Raw genomic sequence first — 18,380 nt, 5'->3', positions numbered from 1 at the left:
TTCTAGAATGTCAACAGTCGTATACAAGCAACAAAACCAGTTCTGCATGTGGCAACATCTGTGTGCAACCTGGAGGTTGCAGGCAGGGAGCTAACCTATCCATCCATTTCAAGCAGCCACCATGAGCCTTACTGGTTATTATGGGAATCAATCCTCACACACCCATTATGTGCAGTGAAAACTAAGGATGTCCTCCTCTTCTACTATAATCCTGTTCCTAGGACTGAAGCTGTAATTGGAACAGATTAAGAATATAAATTAGGGCAGGGATGGGAACCTGCAGTTCTCCAGAAGTTTCTGGACTCCAGATCCCCTCATCTCTGTCCTCTGGGTATGCTGCTGTCTAGCAACATCTGGAAGGTCGTGGGTTCCTCAACCTGCTTTATGGCATTGAGTTACAGTTATTCTATTATCTGGGTAATTCCAGCAGTGTTACATATATAAATCTGAGGCTGCAAATTTACCTGGGAACAGGTCCCATTATCAGTGGGATTTGCCTCTGAGTAAACGTGGCGCTGTGGGTTAAACCACTGAGCCTAGGACTTGCCGATCAGAAGGTCGGCGGTTCGAATCCCCGCGACGGGGTGAGCTCCCATTGTTCAGTCCCTGCTCCTGCCCACCTAGCAGTTTGAAAGCACGTCAAAGTGCAAGTAGATAAATAGGTACCGCTCTGGCGGGAAGGTAAACGGCGTTTCCGTGCGCAGCTCTGGTTAGTCAGAAGTGGCTTAGTCATGCTTGGGCACATGACCTGGAAGCTGTACGCCGGCTTCCTCGGCCAGTAAAGCGAGATGAGTGCCGCAACCCCAGAGTCGGCCACGACTGGACCTAATGGTCAGGGGTCCCTTTACCCTTTACTTTAAACATGGGTAGGGTTGGGCTGCAACACTATTTTCGAGCGCTGTCTCCATTTTGATGTAGCGCAGAGACAAAATCATTACACCCAGCAGCAGATAATTCTATAAAAGCCATTTGGTACAGTATGTGTGCCTTAAAAAAAAGAAAAAGGACAAACCACTTTCAGCTCCCAACCATTAAAAGATCTATTCAATCAATACAATGCTAGTTTGACTGCAGTTAAGTGCCTCGTCATTCATTGTGACCTTGTTGTTATTTACTGAATCTTGTCACAGAGCCAGCTTTTGGGGGGTGGCTGGACAACTTGTGGCATGGTACCCCCGCTTCTGGGTCTGTGGTGGGCAGCACCATCACACACACCGTGGCTGAGGGCTGCATTTTCATTTCCTACAGTGCCCCAGGCTGATGCTACACCAGGGAAACTGAACAGTGGGGAATTAAAATACCAGCTAGGTTCAGCAGTCTGGTGCTGCTCAGATCACTAGGCTGCCAGTAAGAGGGGTGGGGGACAGGACAGACATTAGCGGTGGGCCCTGGCATCTGCCCCGCTTGTCATCCTTAAACTAGGAATCCTGAGGTAATCTACAAATTCTGAACTAATCCAGAGGGGCAGGGGAAGGCTTTGTCCATGTCCAAGGCTGGAATCCTATGCACATCCCTTACCTTATGATGTTAGCCGCTCTGAGACTGGCCTCAGTTGGGGAGGGTGGGATACAAATTATTATTATTATTAATAATAATAATAACAACAACAATAACAACAATAATAATAACCTGGGAGTAGGGTGATCATGGGACGCAGGTGGTGCTGTGGGTTAAACCACAGAGCCTAGGACTTGCCCATCAGAAGGTCGGCAGTTCGAATCCCCGCGACAGGGTGAGCTCCCGTTGCTCGGTCCCTGCTCCTGCCAACCTAGCAGTTCGAAAGCACATCAAAGTGCAAGTAGATAAATAGGTACCGCTCCGGCGGGAAGGTAAACGGCGTTTCCATGCACTGCTCTGGTTCGCCAGAAGCGGCTTAGTCATGCTGGCCACATGGCCCGGAAGCTGTACACCGGCTCCCTCGGCCAGTAAAGCGAGATGAGCATGCAACCCCAGGGTTGTCCGCAACTGGACCTAATGGCCAGGGTTTCCTTTACCTTTTACCTAGAGTGACCATACGCAAAGGGGCTTCTGCATCTTTAACAGCTGAGTCATGGAAGCCACCAAACCCTGGTTTCTGTTTTGATCCTGAAATATCCCACTTTTCCTTAAGAGGTCCCTATTTTCATTGGAGTGTATGGAGTTATGCAAAATGCACCCACCCCCCAGCCAAGGTTATAAGTAACCATATAAGACATCTGAAGGTAGCCCTGTATAGGGAAGTTTTTTTAAAAAATAAATGTTTTATTATTATTTTTTATATATGTTGGAAGCTGCCCAGATCGGGAGGGAGGATAATAAATAATAATAATAATATGTCCTTTTTAAATGTGTTTTTTTGGGGGGGGGGCTATTGGGTTGTTGTTTTTATTTTTTATTATGTATTTTGTGGTTTTATACCTCGATTTTATTCTGTGAACTGCCCTGAGACCCCCAGGCATAGGGCGGTATATAAATTCAATAAACAATAATGGAATAGGACACCCCTATTTTCATTGGGGAAATGTTGGAGGGTATGGGGCTGTAGACCTATGCACATCCCTTACCTGGGAGGAGAGTGTCCAGATCCAATGGGGCTTCTGCACCTTTAACAGCTGAGTCATAGAAGCCTCACCTGCCGAAATTCCCCGCTTTCTTAAGGCGCCTCTTCCGCCCCTTGGCCACCCTGCCTGGAAGAAAGGACACCCCCAGACTTAAGAGTGAAAGTTGCTTAGGAGTAAACATGAATCGGATCGGGCCTATTGGGGTTCTATATAAATAGACGCCTATAGATGGGATGCCTCGCCGCCCCCCTCCGCTTGATCCCCACTTGGCGAGTCCCCTGCCAGGCTGGCGGGGCAGCGAAGAGGATCCATCATCTCGTCGCCTCGAGGCGGAGCTTAAATATCCCGAGATGGGAGTTCAGCTTATGAAAATTTCACATCCCTCCAGCCTCTCGTGTGTTCCTTCTTTCCGTTAGCTCAGCCTTGACCGGCTCGCAAATAGAATCAATTAAGGCAACGGCGTCTGGTTTCCCTCCGAGCGCCCAGGGCGCGCGCGCGCTCGCTTCCGACGGCGGGGGTGGGTGGGAAGGAGAGAAAAGAAAAAGAGAGAGAAAAATAAAGGAAGAAAGAAAGAGAGCCCCGCCAAGTGAAAGGGACGAAGGAGCCTGACTACAATATATTTATTTTTGTGTTGGGGAAGGCCGTCGGGGTTGTTTCCTAGCCGCCTCCTCATTTCTTTCACTGACGATGTCCGAGCCAGAGGAAGGAAGTGAGTTTGGCTACATAGTGGATCTGCTGGAAAAAGGCAAGGTAAGGGGACGAAACCGGGAACCCCGATTCCTCTTCTTTCCGACTCGGCAACCTTGCAGTCACTCCCCCTTGCAAAGGCGGGACTGGGCGCGCGCCTTTCTTGCTGCTCCGGCCGGGATCGGGCGCAATGGTTGATTTTCTTCCAGTTTGCAATGTGCGGCGGGAGCGGCAGGAGTTGCCGAGTTGCTCCCTCTGTCATTTTTCCCCTTGAGGCTGGGAATACAACCCGAGAGGAGGGAGGGCAGTCTGTCTGGGTGCAAAAGAACTTGTTCCTCGTTGCCGCTTTTGTCTTCTTTTTTTTGCCGGGCTGCAAGCGGGCGATTTGCATTTGCAAGGGGGCTGGCAGTGGGCGGCGGAACCGGGCGGGCGTGGCAGGCGAAACGGGAGCGCCGGTCCCGTGCAAAGCGAGGGGATCAAGCGAGGCCGCGCTGCTCCCTGGGGCAACAGGTTGGGCGCTGCCAAGGAATCGATAAGCCGCCAGACTGCAGCCAAGCCCCGGCTCGTCTCCCTGCTGCGCCCCGCTCGGCCCAGCCGGGGACTAGACGCGCGGTGGCGCCTTGAAAGCCAAGGGAAAGGATCCGGCCAGTCGAGTTCCTTTATAGATATGGATATATTTGCATGAAATAACCTGGCGGATATATGCACCAGGAGCAACCTCCAAAGTTTGTGTGTGTTTAGCTTTGCTAATCTGTTGGAGCGGAGGTCTTGTGGCACTTGCTGAAGCCTTTTCGCTCACGGAGTTTATTCCATAAGAAAAGGTGTTCTGTCTTTAAGGCAGCCTTCCCCGACGTGGCGCCCTCTAGAGGCATTTACACATTTGTCGACTTGCCACCCCGTTTTCCATTGTCTTTTTTTAAATATTTCTCCCCCTTTTCTGCACCCTTTCTTCTATCTCTTATACCATAACAATACTATAATCTCGAATCCCATCTGTTGCTTATAGTTCAAATCCTGCTCCCGAGTTCATCATATTAGAGTACAGTGGTACTTCGGGTTACATACACTTCAGGTTACAGACTCCGCTAACCCAGAAATAGTGCTTCAGGTTAAGAACTTTGCCTCAGGATGAGAACAGAAATCGTGCTCCCGTGGCGCACCAGCAGCAGGAGGCCTCATTAGCTAAAGTGGTGCTTCAGGTTAAGAACGGACCTCGGGGTGGCGCTGTGGGTTAAACCAAAGAGCCTAGGACTTGCCGATCAGAAGGTCAGCGGTTCGAATCCCCACGACGGGGTGAGCGCCCGTTGCTCGGTCTCTGCTCCTGCCAACCTAGCAGTTTGAAAGCACGTCAAAGTGCAAGTAGATAAATAGGTACCGCTCCGGCGGGAAGGTAAATGGCATTTCCGTGTGGCTTAGTCATGCTGGCCACATGACGCAGAAGCTGTACGTCGGCTCCCTTGGCCAATAAAGTGAGATGAGCACCGCAACCCCAGAGTCGGTCACGACTGGACCTAATGGTCAGGGGTCCCTTTACCTTTACCACTGTATTTAAGTAGTCTGGGGGGAAAGGCTTCCATTCTTCCGCCAAACAACCATCGTTAGGGTCTCTTATTTTGGCTGTTAACTTTGCCAATTCCGAATAGTCCATAGGCTCTAATTCTCAACATGCTTGGCCCTTTGGCCATGCCAACAAGTTGATGGGATTTGTAGTGCAAAGTACCGTATTTTTCGCTCTATAAGACGCACCAGACCACAAGACACACCTAGTTTTTGGAGGAGGAAAATAAGAAAAAAATATTCTGAATCCCAGAAGCCAGAACAGCAAGAGGGATAACTGCGCAGCGAAAGCAATGATCCCTCTTGCTGTTCCTGGCTTCTGGGATAGCTGTGCAGCCTGCATTCGCTCCATAAGACGAACACGCATTTCCCCTTACGTTTTAGGAGAGAAAAAGTGAGTCTTATAGAGCAAAAAATACGGTATATGGTGGGCACTGGTTGAGGAAGGCTGCTTTAAAGTGTACCAGACTCTCTTATATCCAGAGCCAGCACAAGACGTTTTGCTGTAGGCAAAATGCCCAATGCTGCCCCTGCCCCCACGATGCCCCCCATGCAGACATAAGCCCCCTCTCCCCACTGTAGCAGCTGCACTACCACCAGCCTGGTTGCTACAACTTGTACCCTCACCTTTGAATACAGTGTTGAGGGTGAAGCCCTGGTGGGACTGGCAGTGGTGTGATGGCAAGGGTTGGATCCGCCGCCTGAGGCGGAAGGCTTCAACTCACCTCATGCATGGGTCAGATTTGGAGGTGGAGACAACCTGAAAAGCGGATAAGAACATATCTTCATAATAAGATCTTCATTGGCTCCCAGTACGTTTCTGAGCACTATTCAAAGTGTTGGTGCTGACCTTTAAAGCCCTAAATGGCCCTGGTCCTGTATACCTGAAGGAGCGTCTCCACCCCCATCATTCAGCCCGGACACTGAGGTACAGCGCCAAGAACCTTCTGGCGGTTCCCTCGCTGCGAGAAGTGAGGTTACAGGGAACCAGGCAGAGGGCCTTCTCGGTAGTGGCGCCTGCCCTGTGGAACGCCCTCCCAGCAGATGTCAAGGAAATAAACAGCTATCTGACTTTTAGAAGACATCTGAAGGCAGCCCAGTTTAGGGAAGTTTTTAATGTTTCATGTTTTTCATATCCTGTTGGGAGCCGCCCAGAGTGGTTGGGGAAACCCAGCCAGATGGGTGGGGTATAAATAATAAATTATTATTATTATTAATATAATTGAACAATTCAGTTGTTGCCAACTCACAGGGTTAGTATGAACCCCGCATCCCTGAGAATAAGCCACTTAGTTTATGCTGCAGAGGTATAGACTGGGGTTCAGAGAAAAGCAGACCACTTGGATCTATTTGAGAGAGAAATCTGGGTGCCAGGTCTGCTCTCTTGTACTGGGAAGGCTTTGGTCAGAGAAAAGTGTCAAGGAAGGTGGCTGCTGTCTCTAGAGTCTTGGTTTCTAGTACAGTGGTACCTTGGTAGTCAAACAGCTTGGCTCTTGCACAAATTGGCTCCCAATTGCCACAAATCTGGAAGTGAGTGTTCTGGTTTGCGAACGTTTTTCATGGGTGACGTGGCTTCCGATTGAGTCAGGAAGTTCCTGCAGCCAATCGGAAGCTGTGCCTTGGTTTTCGAATTGTTTTGGGAGTCCCAGAATGGATTAAATTCAAGAACCAAGGTACCACTGTATTTTCTCCAGCACCCCAGAATTATCTCATCTGAGGGGGTGGTGGAGGAAACAGCAGCGATTACTGGATAGTTTTGGGGTGGGACTGGCCTACCTTTCAATATGGTTGTTGTGTGAGGGAGGTTGCAAACAGCTTCTCCTAGCCTCTCGCTTCCATTACTGGGGCTATTGGGGTGTTAGCTACTGTACGGCTTCTTCACCTTCCCTGCTAGTCAGAGCCTGTTCTGTGCTTTTCATGCATTCAAGGGGAACTTCTCTGTTTGGAGGGACTGGACTGTTAAAAGTGACAAATCAGCATGAGGCAGACTTGCGCTACTAGGCAAAGGAAGATCCCATTACAGTGGTACCTCGGGTTACATACGCTTCAGGTTACAGACTCCGCTAACCCAGAAATAGTACCTTGGGTTAAGAACTTGGCTTCAGGATGAGAACAGAAATTGCACGGTGGCGGCGCGGTGGCAGCAGGAGGCCCCATTAGCTAAAGTGGTACCTCAGGTTAAGAACAGTTTCAGGTTAAGAACGGACCTCTAGAACGAATTAAGTTCTTAACCTGAGGTACCACTGTAGCTGCTTTCTCCTGGACCCATACTTACCGTAATTCCTCTGTTCTAAAGTGTTGACTGTGACTGCTGGATTAAATTAGAATTAAGCAGGAATAGATGTAGTTTATGTTGAGAATAAGTTGTTGTGAACATGTCTGGGGTGGAGGTTGACAGAGAATATTCCTTAGCCCGAAGCAAACATTATTTAAATAAATCTTAGCTGGCTGAATTCTGATTAGGTTAGGAAGAGAAATTGGAAACCTTCTGCTCAGTAATTTGATTACTGCAAACTCAAGACCCACGCTAGCTAAGAGCTTTTGGCAAAGGGGCAAAGCTTCTAAGCAAGGAGGAGTCTATATTTGATCACATAATCAGAGTTGGAAGGAACTCTGAGGGTCATCTAGTCCACCCCCTGCAATGCAGGAATATGCCACTGTTCCTCACGGGGATCGAACCTACAACCTTGGCATTATCAGCACTATGCTAACCAATTGAGCTATCCAACTGTTCTGTGTGTGCCCCCTTTCGAATCTGACTGGCTGTGTTTACTTCAAGACACTCTTAAGACAGCACAGATTGCAGGGCTTGGAAATGCTCCCTCTCAATAATTTGCATGTTCCTTACAAAACACGGAGATAAGCACCTGACAAAGGCATCCTTCCAACCAAGTATATCTTGCAGGTATAGGCACCAGCGGGGTGGGATTAGCCATGGCTCCTTGTTACAGGTGCATGCAGTGGCAAATGTGTATTTTGTATTGCAGGTAAGGTAAAAGGTAAAGGTAAAGGACCCCTGGATGGTTAAGTCCAGTCAAAGGCAAGCCAAAAAGCAAAAACAAGTCAAAGTACAGTGGTACCTTGGTTTGCATACGTCTTGGTTTGCATATGTTTTGGATTACAAACACATCAAACCTGGAAGTGCGTGTCCCGGTTTGCAACCTTTTTTTTTATTACAACCCCCTTTTTTTTTTGAATTACGAACAATGTTTTTTTGGAGGCCCCATTGGCGAAAGCGCGCCTTGGGTTACAACCTGTTTTGGTTTACAAACGGACCTCCGGAACGGATTATGGTTGTAAATCAAGGTACCACTGTATTGCATAACACAGGGGTTGCCACCCTTTTAGGGCACATTTGTATAAAGCTACGCGGGTGGCGCTGTGGGTTAAACCACAGAGCCTAGGACTTGCCGATCAGAAGGTTGGCGGTTCGAATCCCCGTGACGGGGTGAGCTCCCATTGCTCGGTCCCTGCTCCTGCCAACCTAGCAGTTCGAAAGCACGTCAAAGTGCAAGTAGATAAATAGGTACCACTCCAGCGGGAAGGTCAACGGCGTTTCCATGCGCTGCTCTGGTTCTCCAGAAGCGGCTTAGTCATGCTGGCCACATGACCCGGAAGCTGTACGCCGGCTCCCTCGGCCAATAAAGCGAGATGAGCGCCGCAACCCCAGAGTCGGTCACGACTGGACCTAATGGTCAGAGGTCCCTTTACCTTTACTAGTGAGGAACTCAAACGATATCATTGTTCTTCCTGTGTGTGGCAGTTATTCTGTCCGTGATATTTCTTCCTGTCGTTGTAAAATGTTATGTCTGTCTTTTCCTGCTTGTTGCTGTTCTCCATCATGCCTTGGGCAAAGCTAATAATCCCATTGTTGTTTCAGAAATTTCTCAGTTGCTCCGACATTTGTAAACCAGAGGGGTTGTCATGGGCACAGCAAGCATGAGACAGCTCTTTCGCATCCCAACTGTAACACCCACCCACCCCAAATTACCTTCTGTGCTGCAATGAGGCTTGAAGAAAAGTCTTCTGTATGCTACGGAAGGCTTCTTTCATGTGTAATTTCAGCAGGAGGGCAGGATGTGACCCTCTGGGTGCTTGGAAGGGACACTTAAATGCTCACAAGCAGCATGTTGATGACCCATAGCACAATTTGTGAAGCGCCCTTGAGACAATACCATTTATTGAGCAAGATTACGTTTGCAAAGTTTCTGTTGATAAAGATGACTCTCCTCAAAAACCTATCAGTCCTAACGCTTCCCTGAACACAGCTTGATTTCCACAGAATATGAGGTAAAAAGGGTGTGTTGGACACAGCAGAAACGCTGTTGATTTAAAACTTTTCTGGCTGGCTAAATTTTCTGCTATTTTCATGCCTACAAATTCGTCTTAGCCTGCGGAGGAGTTGTGTATAAGTTTTGTTAGCGCTTACCACTCCCAATGGAAGTTAATTATGGCTATCCTGAGGATTAGTGTATGCATAAGCAATAGTCCCATGTTGCTAAGTGACACTCCTAAAAATAATTTCTCATTCTGTGGCAACTGATAGGGAATATGCTAGGGAAAAGTTGTCATCTTTCAGGAAATGATTTAGGGCTTGTAAATGGAGCTCAGGGGGGAAACTGAGGGTGTTTGCATCTTCTTCACACTCTGAAAACCAAACTCCTCCTAGTGTGATATCACTTGTTATAGTAACTTGGGTTTTCTCTCTTCGCTGCTTCACAAAGTGTGCAACCAGCAGCCTATAAAACCCGGGGGAACTGAAGTTGCTTTCAATACTTAGCTGCTGCATCACTGCCCCTGACTCTGTTCTTGCTCCTATTGCTTGGCCAGCGAAGGGGCTCAACCTGTGGCCTATTATCCCTATTAACTCATTTTCAACCCTGACCATTGGCTATACAGTGGTACCTCGGGTTAAGAATTTAATTCGTTCCGGAGGTCCGTTCTTAACCTGAGGTACCACTTTAGCTAATGGGGCCTCCTGCTGCCGCCACGTCGCTGGAGCACAATTTCTGTTCTCATCCCGAGGTACTATTTCTGTTCTTAACAATTTCTGTTCTTAACCTGAGGTACTATTTCTGAGTTAGTGGAGTCTGTAACCTGAAGTGTCTGTAACCTGAAGCTTCTGTAATCTGAGGTACCAGTGTGCTAGTGGGGCAGATGGAACATCTCCAGGGCCCACCCCTGAACCAAACATTTCTTGTTGAGGCTCAACCACCTCCATTGGGGCTCTCCATCATTCCCAAAGGGTGTGTTTGTCCTTTGAGGGCATTCTGTGCCCTCTTCTACACTAGTTCTGCTGACTCTAGTGAAGCGTAGGTGTTCTAGCGATTGGACTAGCCTTGGTGCAGTGGCGTGTGGTCAGTGGACTAAGGGGGCTAGACTAGTCCCCTAAATGTTCCTGGTAAATTAAAGTATTAAAGCTTGGTGCCTCCTTCCCAAAGCCTGGGAAACTTGTGCCCAGCTTAGGGAGGGGGGCGTGATGCTTATGCACATAGAATAAGGACATTGTGAGGTCAGCTGCCCCCCCCATCGCCCCATAAGCTGGTTCCTCTGGCCCTAACTGTCACCCTATGCCACTGCTGGTGAGAATGTGAAAAATGGCAGCACTGCATCCCTGTCTAGAAAGCGGTTGAAGCACTCCCCCCTGCCCAGTTTAATGAACAAAGTCCATTGGTAATTGTTTGGTAATTGCTCCTTTAGTAATTAAATTTTTAAAAATGAGGTTTGGTGTGTGTGTGTGGGGAGTCCTTTGAACATCCTCTTAAATTGCCAAATTAAACATGCCTCAACTGCACAAATTCATGTAAAAGAGGCAGCAAGGCAGTAGGAGAGACTGTCTGTAACTAAATGGGAACGAAGCTCTCAAGTAAAATAACCAAAGTGATTTTATTTCAAGGTAGCATAATGATATTGCTGACATTAATTTCTTTGATATTTGTGTGCGCTGTTACAATCTGGCTCTATATATCTTGTCGTCTCTGTGTGCCGCTCTGAATTGTCTGTCCATTGTCTAAAAGTCTAGGCTTTCGGATCAAGGGATTGTAGTAGATGGTGGTACTCTGTAGAGCAGGGGTCCCCAAACTTGGGTCTTCAGCTGTTTTTGGACTGCAAGCCCATTGTCCCAGACCACTGGTCCTGCTAGCTAGGGATGATGGGAGTTGGAGTCCAAAAACAACTGGATACCCAAGTTTGGGGAACCCTGCTGTAGAGAAACTAAGACCCAAAATAAAAGACAAGCAAGGTCTTGCTTCATGTTGGAGAGAACATGTCTCTGATTGGCAGCTGCTTTGAAGCCTTAGTTTTTTGATGTTAGTCTTCAGTGTGAATTGTGGCTAAGAGGGCTAAGGGAGAAACCACTTCCTCAGCTTATTCATAAAGTATACTTGCAGGGGAAAAAAGTTTGCTTGTCTGGAATGTTGTTTAAAATTAATGCTGCTCTTTGTGTTGCAGCAGGAGTTTAAAATGCACACCATATGATATGCACTGTCTTGTGGAATGACAGCTCATATTCCGGTGCACTTCAGGATAGAGTGCTTAACTTTGCAGCATAGAGAGCAAAAGAAAAGTTTTGCATAATGTTACCAGCAAAAATGCAGCATATTTCATTTATTATTATTATTATTATTATTATTATTATTATTATTTGGTAACTAAGATTTTACACCCACAAGAAAATTCTGTCCACTTCTGCAGGAGAGAGAAGCTGCTTCCAAGTTTTCCATATCAAGATTGGGCATGGGTTTATGGGGTTATGATTCCGGAAGTAAAACTATTGACAAAATATTTTATTTAGGGCATGTGTTAAGCACAAGCCTAACTCTATCCAGTAGGAACCAGAAACAACAGTAGCAGAGAAGCTGAAAAAAAGTTGTTTCAAATACAGGAAGCTTGGTTAAGGCTTCTGGGCTATAACAGCTTCCCCAGTATTATGCAATCAATTTAAATATTTTTAGCGGACGTATTGTGAAATGTTGATTCCAAGTTATTTTAGCAACTTCATATTAGAGAAATAGGATGTATTCTAAAATACTTGTGTACTTAATTTGTGAGGTTCTTGAACAAACAAGGGTAATAAACAAAAGAGCATAGTAAACTGGCTGCAAATAGAAATGATGTTTACTCCCAATTCTCTGATGACATTTAGATTAATATTTCAAAATCCAGCTGAATATATGAATGCAGAATCTCTTCCTGAGTGAAAGTCAGAGACGCAAGATAGAGATTTCCCCCCTTCAGACTCATGTCAAAATGGAAAGTTTATTTATCAAAGGCATTTTAAATAATTTCTTGCTTACTCTTTGTGACAATATAATATATCCAATATAAAATAAAATAATAAAATAAAATAAAATAAAATAAAATGATATATCCAAATAAATATATTGCCTGACAGTAGATCTTGGATTTTTCCCCTCATGAACCAACACAGCTACCTTTGCTTATTGTTCCTGTAAATAATTAAGTTATAGATACAGCTCTCTTCAAGAACTTCGCAAGAATCCCTTTTCCCCTCAAATGGCTAGTGCCCTGAGACTTTTGAGTAAAGATGGGCAGATTGTGCTGTCTGTGTGTCTTCTGCCCTGGATGGAGTGTGTATTCTGTGGTTTCCTGTGTCTTCTTACGCCAGCCTTCCCTTCCCCCAAGAGATATAAATGCTGCTCTTAATGTAATCATTACAACAGAACAATCAGTGTATGTCTCCAGGACCTTTGCTGAATCAGAATTGCTTTGTCGAATCCCAATGGAAATTAGATGTGTGTGTCCAGGGTGGGGGTGGGAGCTGAACTTTAGCCTGCAATTCTGTATATCTATTCTTACCTCTGAGTAAGCCCCACTGACCTCGGAGGGGCTTGCTTCTATTTGTAGGATTGCACTATTCATTGTATTCTTAAAGCTTTTGCAAGATTGTACTGACCTCACTGGTTTTACAGCTGCTGCTCTGATATTTTGTATTATTTTGGGGGGAGGGGTTATTGTACAGTGGTACCTTGGTTCTCGAACTTAATCTGTTCCGGGAGACCGTTCGATTCCCAAAACGGTTCGAAAGCCAAGGTGCCCCTTCCGATTGGCTGCAGGAGCTTCTTGCACTCAATTGGAAGCCATGGAAAGCTGCATTGGACGTTCGGCTTCCACAAAACGTTCGCAAACCGGAACACTCACTTGCAGGTTTGCTGCATTCGGGAGCTGATTTGTTTGGGAGCCAAGCCGTTTCAGAGTACCAAGGTACCACTGTACTTGTTCTGCTATTTTAAATTACTGTATACATCTTCCTGGGAGTCTTGTGCTGAAAGGTGGTGTTATTTATCCCTACATAACAGTTTGCTGTGGACTGGAAGATCAACCTGCTGATTAAAAGCCTGAATTGGTTTCAAATATGACACTAAACAATAGACAATAGAAATATTCCGTCAAAATGCAACCCAAGGATGGTGCCTTTGTTCTTCTTAGGGAAGTTTTGTGGATGCTTTGTTCTCCTGGAGCAAAACAGGATAATTGACTATCTGGAGCATCTGAGAACAAGAAAAGAATTTGTAACTACTTGGCTTGTGCTTAGTCTTTCTGCTGAGATAATAATGGATTGCCAAACTTTTCAAGGTATTATATTACAAGTAGCTTTGAAATTTAAATTATATTACTGCTGAAACAGTTAAGAAGAGCAGATACTTACACAATAACCCTGGTCCTAGGTGGTTTAAAATATGCTTCTGTTACCTATGAAAGTAAAATGACCTTTAATTCATTGCGGTTTTAATCTGCGTAGTAGAGCAAGATAATTGAGCTCCTTAAATCCAAAACAAACAAACAAACAAACATATCAACAGGTTAATCCCTTTGATCTGTTAGTGACAGGACTGAGCAAGCAGTTTTTCACAAAGGAGTCTTGACAATAACAAAAGTTGGGAGGGACCGCAAAGAAATCTGCCAGTTTTATAATGAATCTACTTTGTGCCTGTGTGCGTGCAAAAGCAGCTATTGTTGCCTTGTGGTCAGTGAATAGATAGATACTGGTTGTGTTAGTCTCAAGCAGCCTTTGTGCACCCACCCACCCTGCAGTCTAAGAAAGACTTGTTTTTAATGGTCCCTAACAACTGAGCAATGATTCTATATCAATTAATTGTTGCTGTTAACCTTGAATATTATTGGTAGCACAGCAAAGACTAATAAGCGGCATATGGTATCTATGGGTACTACTTATTTACTATGAAAGCCAGCGTGCTGTAGTGGTTAAGAGCGGTGGATTTGTAATCTGGTGAACTGGGTTCGCTTCCCTGCTCCTCCACATGCAGCTGCTGGGGGACTTTGGGCTAGTCACACTTCTCTGAAGTCTCTCAGCCCCACTCACCTCACAGAGGGTTTGTTTTGTGGGGGAGGAAGGGAAAGGAGAATGTTAGCCGCTTTGAGACTCCTTCGGGTAGTGATAAAGTGGGATATCAAATCCAAACTCTTCTTCTCTTCTATGAAATAATCCCACTGGAATACTCTGGCTATTGGAATACTCTAGCATTCTCAAACTTCTTGCAAGTTTACAAATAAGACTATATATGCACCAGATTTTTTGGGAATGGGCTGCTTGTTTTTCTTGAAATTAGCCATAAACTAATTCATTTTTGCATATGAAAGATTAAAACTTTGTGGCTTAATGTGGAAAGTCTTTCCCCCCAGCCTCTTCAGCCCCCTCCCCCATTTTTTTGAAGCAGTGGTGACTAATTTCATTCTTCTGAGACTGAACATGTCTCTGGAGCCAGTAATATTTTTAGTTCATCTCTTTATATGTATGTAAACTTTCAAAAACAAACACTGTGCTGGACAGGGAGCTTTGCCAAACAGACAAAATGTTAATAAGAAAGTTGAAGTGCTTTGTTGCAGTGTGGAAAATATAAAAAACTACGCTATCTCTTGTGACCCTAAACAATGTATTTTTAAAAATCATCGTCCTGTGGTCTGGGTGGGAATTGCAAAGCAATGGTGGAATCAAGTGCCCCTACAAACTTAAATAATTCACGGAGCAGGCCCTGATTGAATGGGGCAAGGGGGGCGCATTTGCCTCAGGCGGCAGGTTGGGGGCAGCAGCAAAAACAGCATCCTGTTCTAATAGGCAGAACCCAGCTGGAATGTCGCTGAGCATGTATTGCAGGCCAATGGAGTGCCACTCTCATACGCTGTAGTCCTCCTTCACTTTCTTGCTGAAGCAGCAGGAACGTAAAGGGGAAGTGAGAGGGTGGCTGGTGCTTAAAAGCGGTGGGCTGCCCCCTGCCATACTGAGGATGCCAGGCATGCAGCCTTTAATGTCTGCCATGCAGGAGGTAGCTGCCCCTTCTACCACCTGGGTCACAAAAATGTCCCACAGCCTGACACCTGCCCCTCCCAGCATCTGTCCTGTCAGGATTCCCACAAGCTCAACTGTCTTGCCCTGGTCTGATCTGTGAAAACAATGAAGGCGAGAAAGAGTTTCTGCCTTTGCCCACTCTACTTTGCTGTTGCTGCTGGCAGCCCTGGTCACTGCTGCTGCAGCTTCTTGCCTTCCTCTTCCTCTTTTATGAAAGCCTGCATCTCCAGCCCTCCCCTTCTATGCTTCTTTCAGGGGCAGACGGTGGAGGGCAGCTATGCAGAGCTTTGCTCCTTAAGGCAAAATTTGTAGATCCAGCGCGGCCAAGGAGCGTGAACAATCTGAATAGTTGTAGAAGGAAAAGAGAAAACTGGCAAAGGAAAATGCAACGCTATCAAAACAATGAATTATATAAAGAAATATCTTAGTCAAGATGAGTAGTCAAGTCAGCTTTGTGTTAAGACTCTAATTCAACATGCTTTAATTAAGCCTTTCCCAAAAATGTGAGCCAAATACAATGGCTCTCAGTCTAAAAAAAATTAAAAATCTATCCAATGTGATTTTAGAAGCTGAACCCTATGGAAGCACAGATGGTATTTCCTCCTCCTCCTCCTGATGGAGAGATTCAGTTTGCTGGATGTAGATAAAGGAGAGGTCTGCTGCCTAGTTTCAGATAGAGTTCCCTGAATTTGTTTCCCTCTGTTCTGAATGGTTAATGATAGCTTAAGAATTAATCTAATTGAACTGACAGTGATAGAAACAGACAAGTACAGCCCATTCGCTCCTCATCCTCTTTTTGGGCTCTCTTATGTTGGTAGCCCTGAAAAACTATGTATGTTTACTTAGAGGCTGGTCACTAGATACAGTAGGGATCATTCTCCGGGAAGCATTGTTGAGAATACAGTCTTATCAATCTTAAGTTTGTGTGACTCACTTGAGCCAACTCATTACTCTTGTGCAGACACAGCACAAACTGTTATTTAAAAAGCTTCACCTTTGCCTCCATGGTTCCATGATCATTCTTTTGTGCCTGGAAAACGGGCTTGCCAAAATAATTTGACTTCATTTGCAGAGGAACTACAGCAAAGATAACCCGCCACCTGGGATGTATTGTCTTGAATGAAGGGGAACAATCCCATTGCCCCTAAGGCAACCGAGCCCTTGTGGTGCTTTCCAGCCAAGCAAAGTCGATGGCTCACCATGCCCAGAAGCACCCATTTTGCATGGGGCTTTCAGGGCTGCGCCGATTTCCCCAAAGCCCAAACACTACATCACCCTCCCCCTTGCAAGTTCCAAGCCTAGAGGCTGGACTCTCCTGGGCCCCTAAACCGTTCCGGGCTTCCCTTTACTGTAGTTGTAACGATTGCAGCTCAGTTCACGTTTATATATCGCTTTTATATGTATATCACGTTTATATATCGCAAAGCAACCTGAAAGCAGTTTATGTGGCTTGAAAAGCTCCAGCCCCCTCTGTGTCCCAGCTCAGCTCCCCTGCAGTCAACCCAGCTGCACGTGGCGTCAACTCAACAGGTGAAGAAGCAGCCCTCCCTGCTGCAACTCAAGGCCGGAGAGAAGCAAGACTGGCCGGCATCTTGCTGTGGCTACGAGTCGCGTGTGCACGTGCGTTTGGTGATTTGAGAGCAAGAAAGAGCGAACAAGCAACTTTTCTCCGGAGTGAACGTGATTCTGGCACTTGTTTTTGCGAAAGGGGACAGACGGGGCGGGCCGTAGCTCGCTTCCCCTTTCCCGCCACGCATTTGGCGCCTGTGTGTGTACGCGTGTACACGTGTCGTCCCCGCCCAGCCTGCTTCCTTTCCCCTCTCAAGGAGTAAAGTCTCTCCGCCGCCAGCCCGCCTCGCGGCTGAGGTGGCCAACAAAGGTGCCAGGTGCCGCCCCTCCCACATTGTGTCGTGGGCGTGGTTGCCAGGCGGCCCCCGCCCCCGCCCTGCCCCCGCCCCCTCCCGCGCCAGGCCCCTCCCCCTCCCCTCGCGCCCCACCCTCCAGGCCAGCGCCGGAGTTTCCTCGGGGGGGTAGGCAGCAGTCGGGTGGCAGCTGCTGGGCGCCTCGTAGCCGCTTCGCGCGCGCGCCCCTCTCTCCTCCTCTGTCTTCCTCCCTCGCGCCGCGCGCTCCCCAAAGCGGGGAGGGCGGACCTCGCCGGTCCCGAGAGAGGCAGCGAAGCGAGCAGAGAGAGAAGCAGGCACACGCGCGCGCCGGGCACCCTTCGGGAGCAGCGGAGGCGGCGGGGGGCGGTGGCGTGTCCAGGATGGAAGGGGATCGGCTGGAACCCGCCGTGAGTAGCCCTGAGAGAGGGAGGGAGGGAGGGGGGGGCTGGCGGGAGACGGGGGGGCGGAGTGGGGGGCACGTATGTATGTGTGTGTGTGTGCGCGCGCGCGCGTGTGTGAGGGAGATTTGCAGGGACTGAGGAGGAAATGCTCTTCTCCAGTTTTAGAGTAGTTGAGCTACCTACCTAGGTGCCTCCCCCAAAGCCATGGGCAAGGGGGGGGGCTCAAAGGGACAGCTGCCCTTCTACCCCCAAATCAAGTGAATAAATAAAAAATACTTAGGTTCTGCCCCCGCCCTAATATGAATCCTGCCCCCCACCCCACGACATAAACCCCAGCTACGCCCATGTGCCTTGTTTCTTGATCAGGGGTGCCAACTTCAATAAAACATGGGGGGTAGGTATGACCTGCATAATCCATCACAAGACACAGCGCATACTATTTAAAAGGGAATAATGACCATCAACCTGGGGGGGGGGGAAGGTGCTCCCATCAAATATTTTATTTGAGGTGGGGCTGGAGGGACCTGGGCCCCTCAGAGTTGAGCTGGCTCCTCTGCTCTTGATGCATGAAGAGAAGCCCACTCCTCAGGTGGAGTCGTATTTTGCCAATCGAATCTCTTCCTTGTCTCTCCTTTTAGTGCTTAGCCTTCCTGGTCTGCCTGCAAAAAGATATCCCAGCCTCCTCCTCTGCCCTCTTTCAGCATTTGCTTTACAGCTGCTGGTTTTGCCATATATATATATATTCATTCTCTCCTATGTGGGACGTGACTTCTCCCCCTCCATCTCTTCTTCGATTTGACACGTACAATAAGCAGTACTTGGGTGTGTAACCTTCCGCTATATGTACCGTGCGCCCAGAGCGTTGTGCAAACTCATGCTTGCTGCAGTTGACCGCTGGGTGGACTCTGGCCCAAGGAGGAGCTGTCAGCTGCTGCAGTCTGACCAGGGGTCTCTTCAGATCTCTTAAGGGATTTCTGGGCGTGGG

At 47.3% G+C, this 18,380-nt stretch overlaps 1 protein-coding gene across 8 annotated transcripts in view; it reads left to right on the top strand.

Annotated features, from left to right (window-relative positions):
• Window positions 1-3,148: 3,148 nt before the first annotated feature.
• The window catches only part of TRIM36 (tripartite motif containing 36), a 61,134-nt gene continuing 45,902 nt past the window's right edge, over window positions 3,149-18,380 (top strand). For 3 of the 8 annotated variants that reach the window (XM_080972577.1, XM_080972580.1, XM_080972576.1), the window contains exon 1: window positions 17,105-17,401. In XM_080972577.1, the coding sequence (XP_080828703.1) occupies window positions 17,375-17,401 (27 nt within the window). In that variant the 5' untranslated portion in view covers window positions 17,105-17,374. Of the gene's footprint in view, window positions 3,291-17,104; window positions 17,402-18,380 lie in introns of those variants that run through there. The other 5 variants (XM_080972574.1, XM_080972578.1, XM_080972575.1 and 2 more) reach the window with 5 other exon arrangements.

This window comes from Podarcis pityusensis (assembly GCF_964106645.2).
Source record: "Podarcis pityusensis genome assembly, chromosome: 11".
Lineage (NCBI taxonomy): Eukaryota > Metazoa > Chordata > Lepidosauria > Squamata > Lacertidae > Podarcis > Podarcis pityusensis.
The sequence above is the reverse complement of the archived record's forward strand: the minus strand, read 5'-3'. Positions and strand labels throughout refer to the sequence as shown.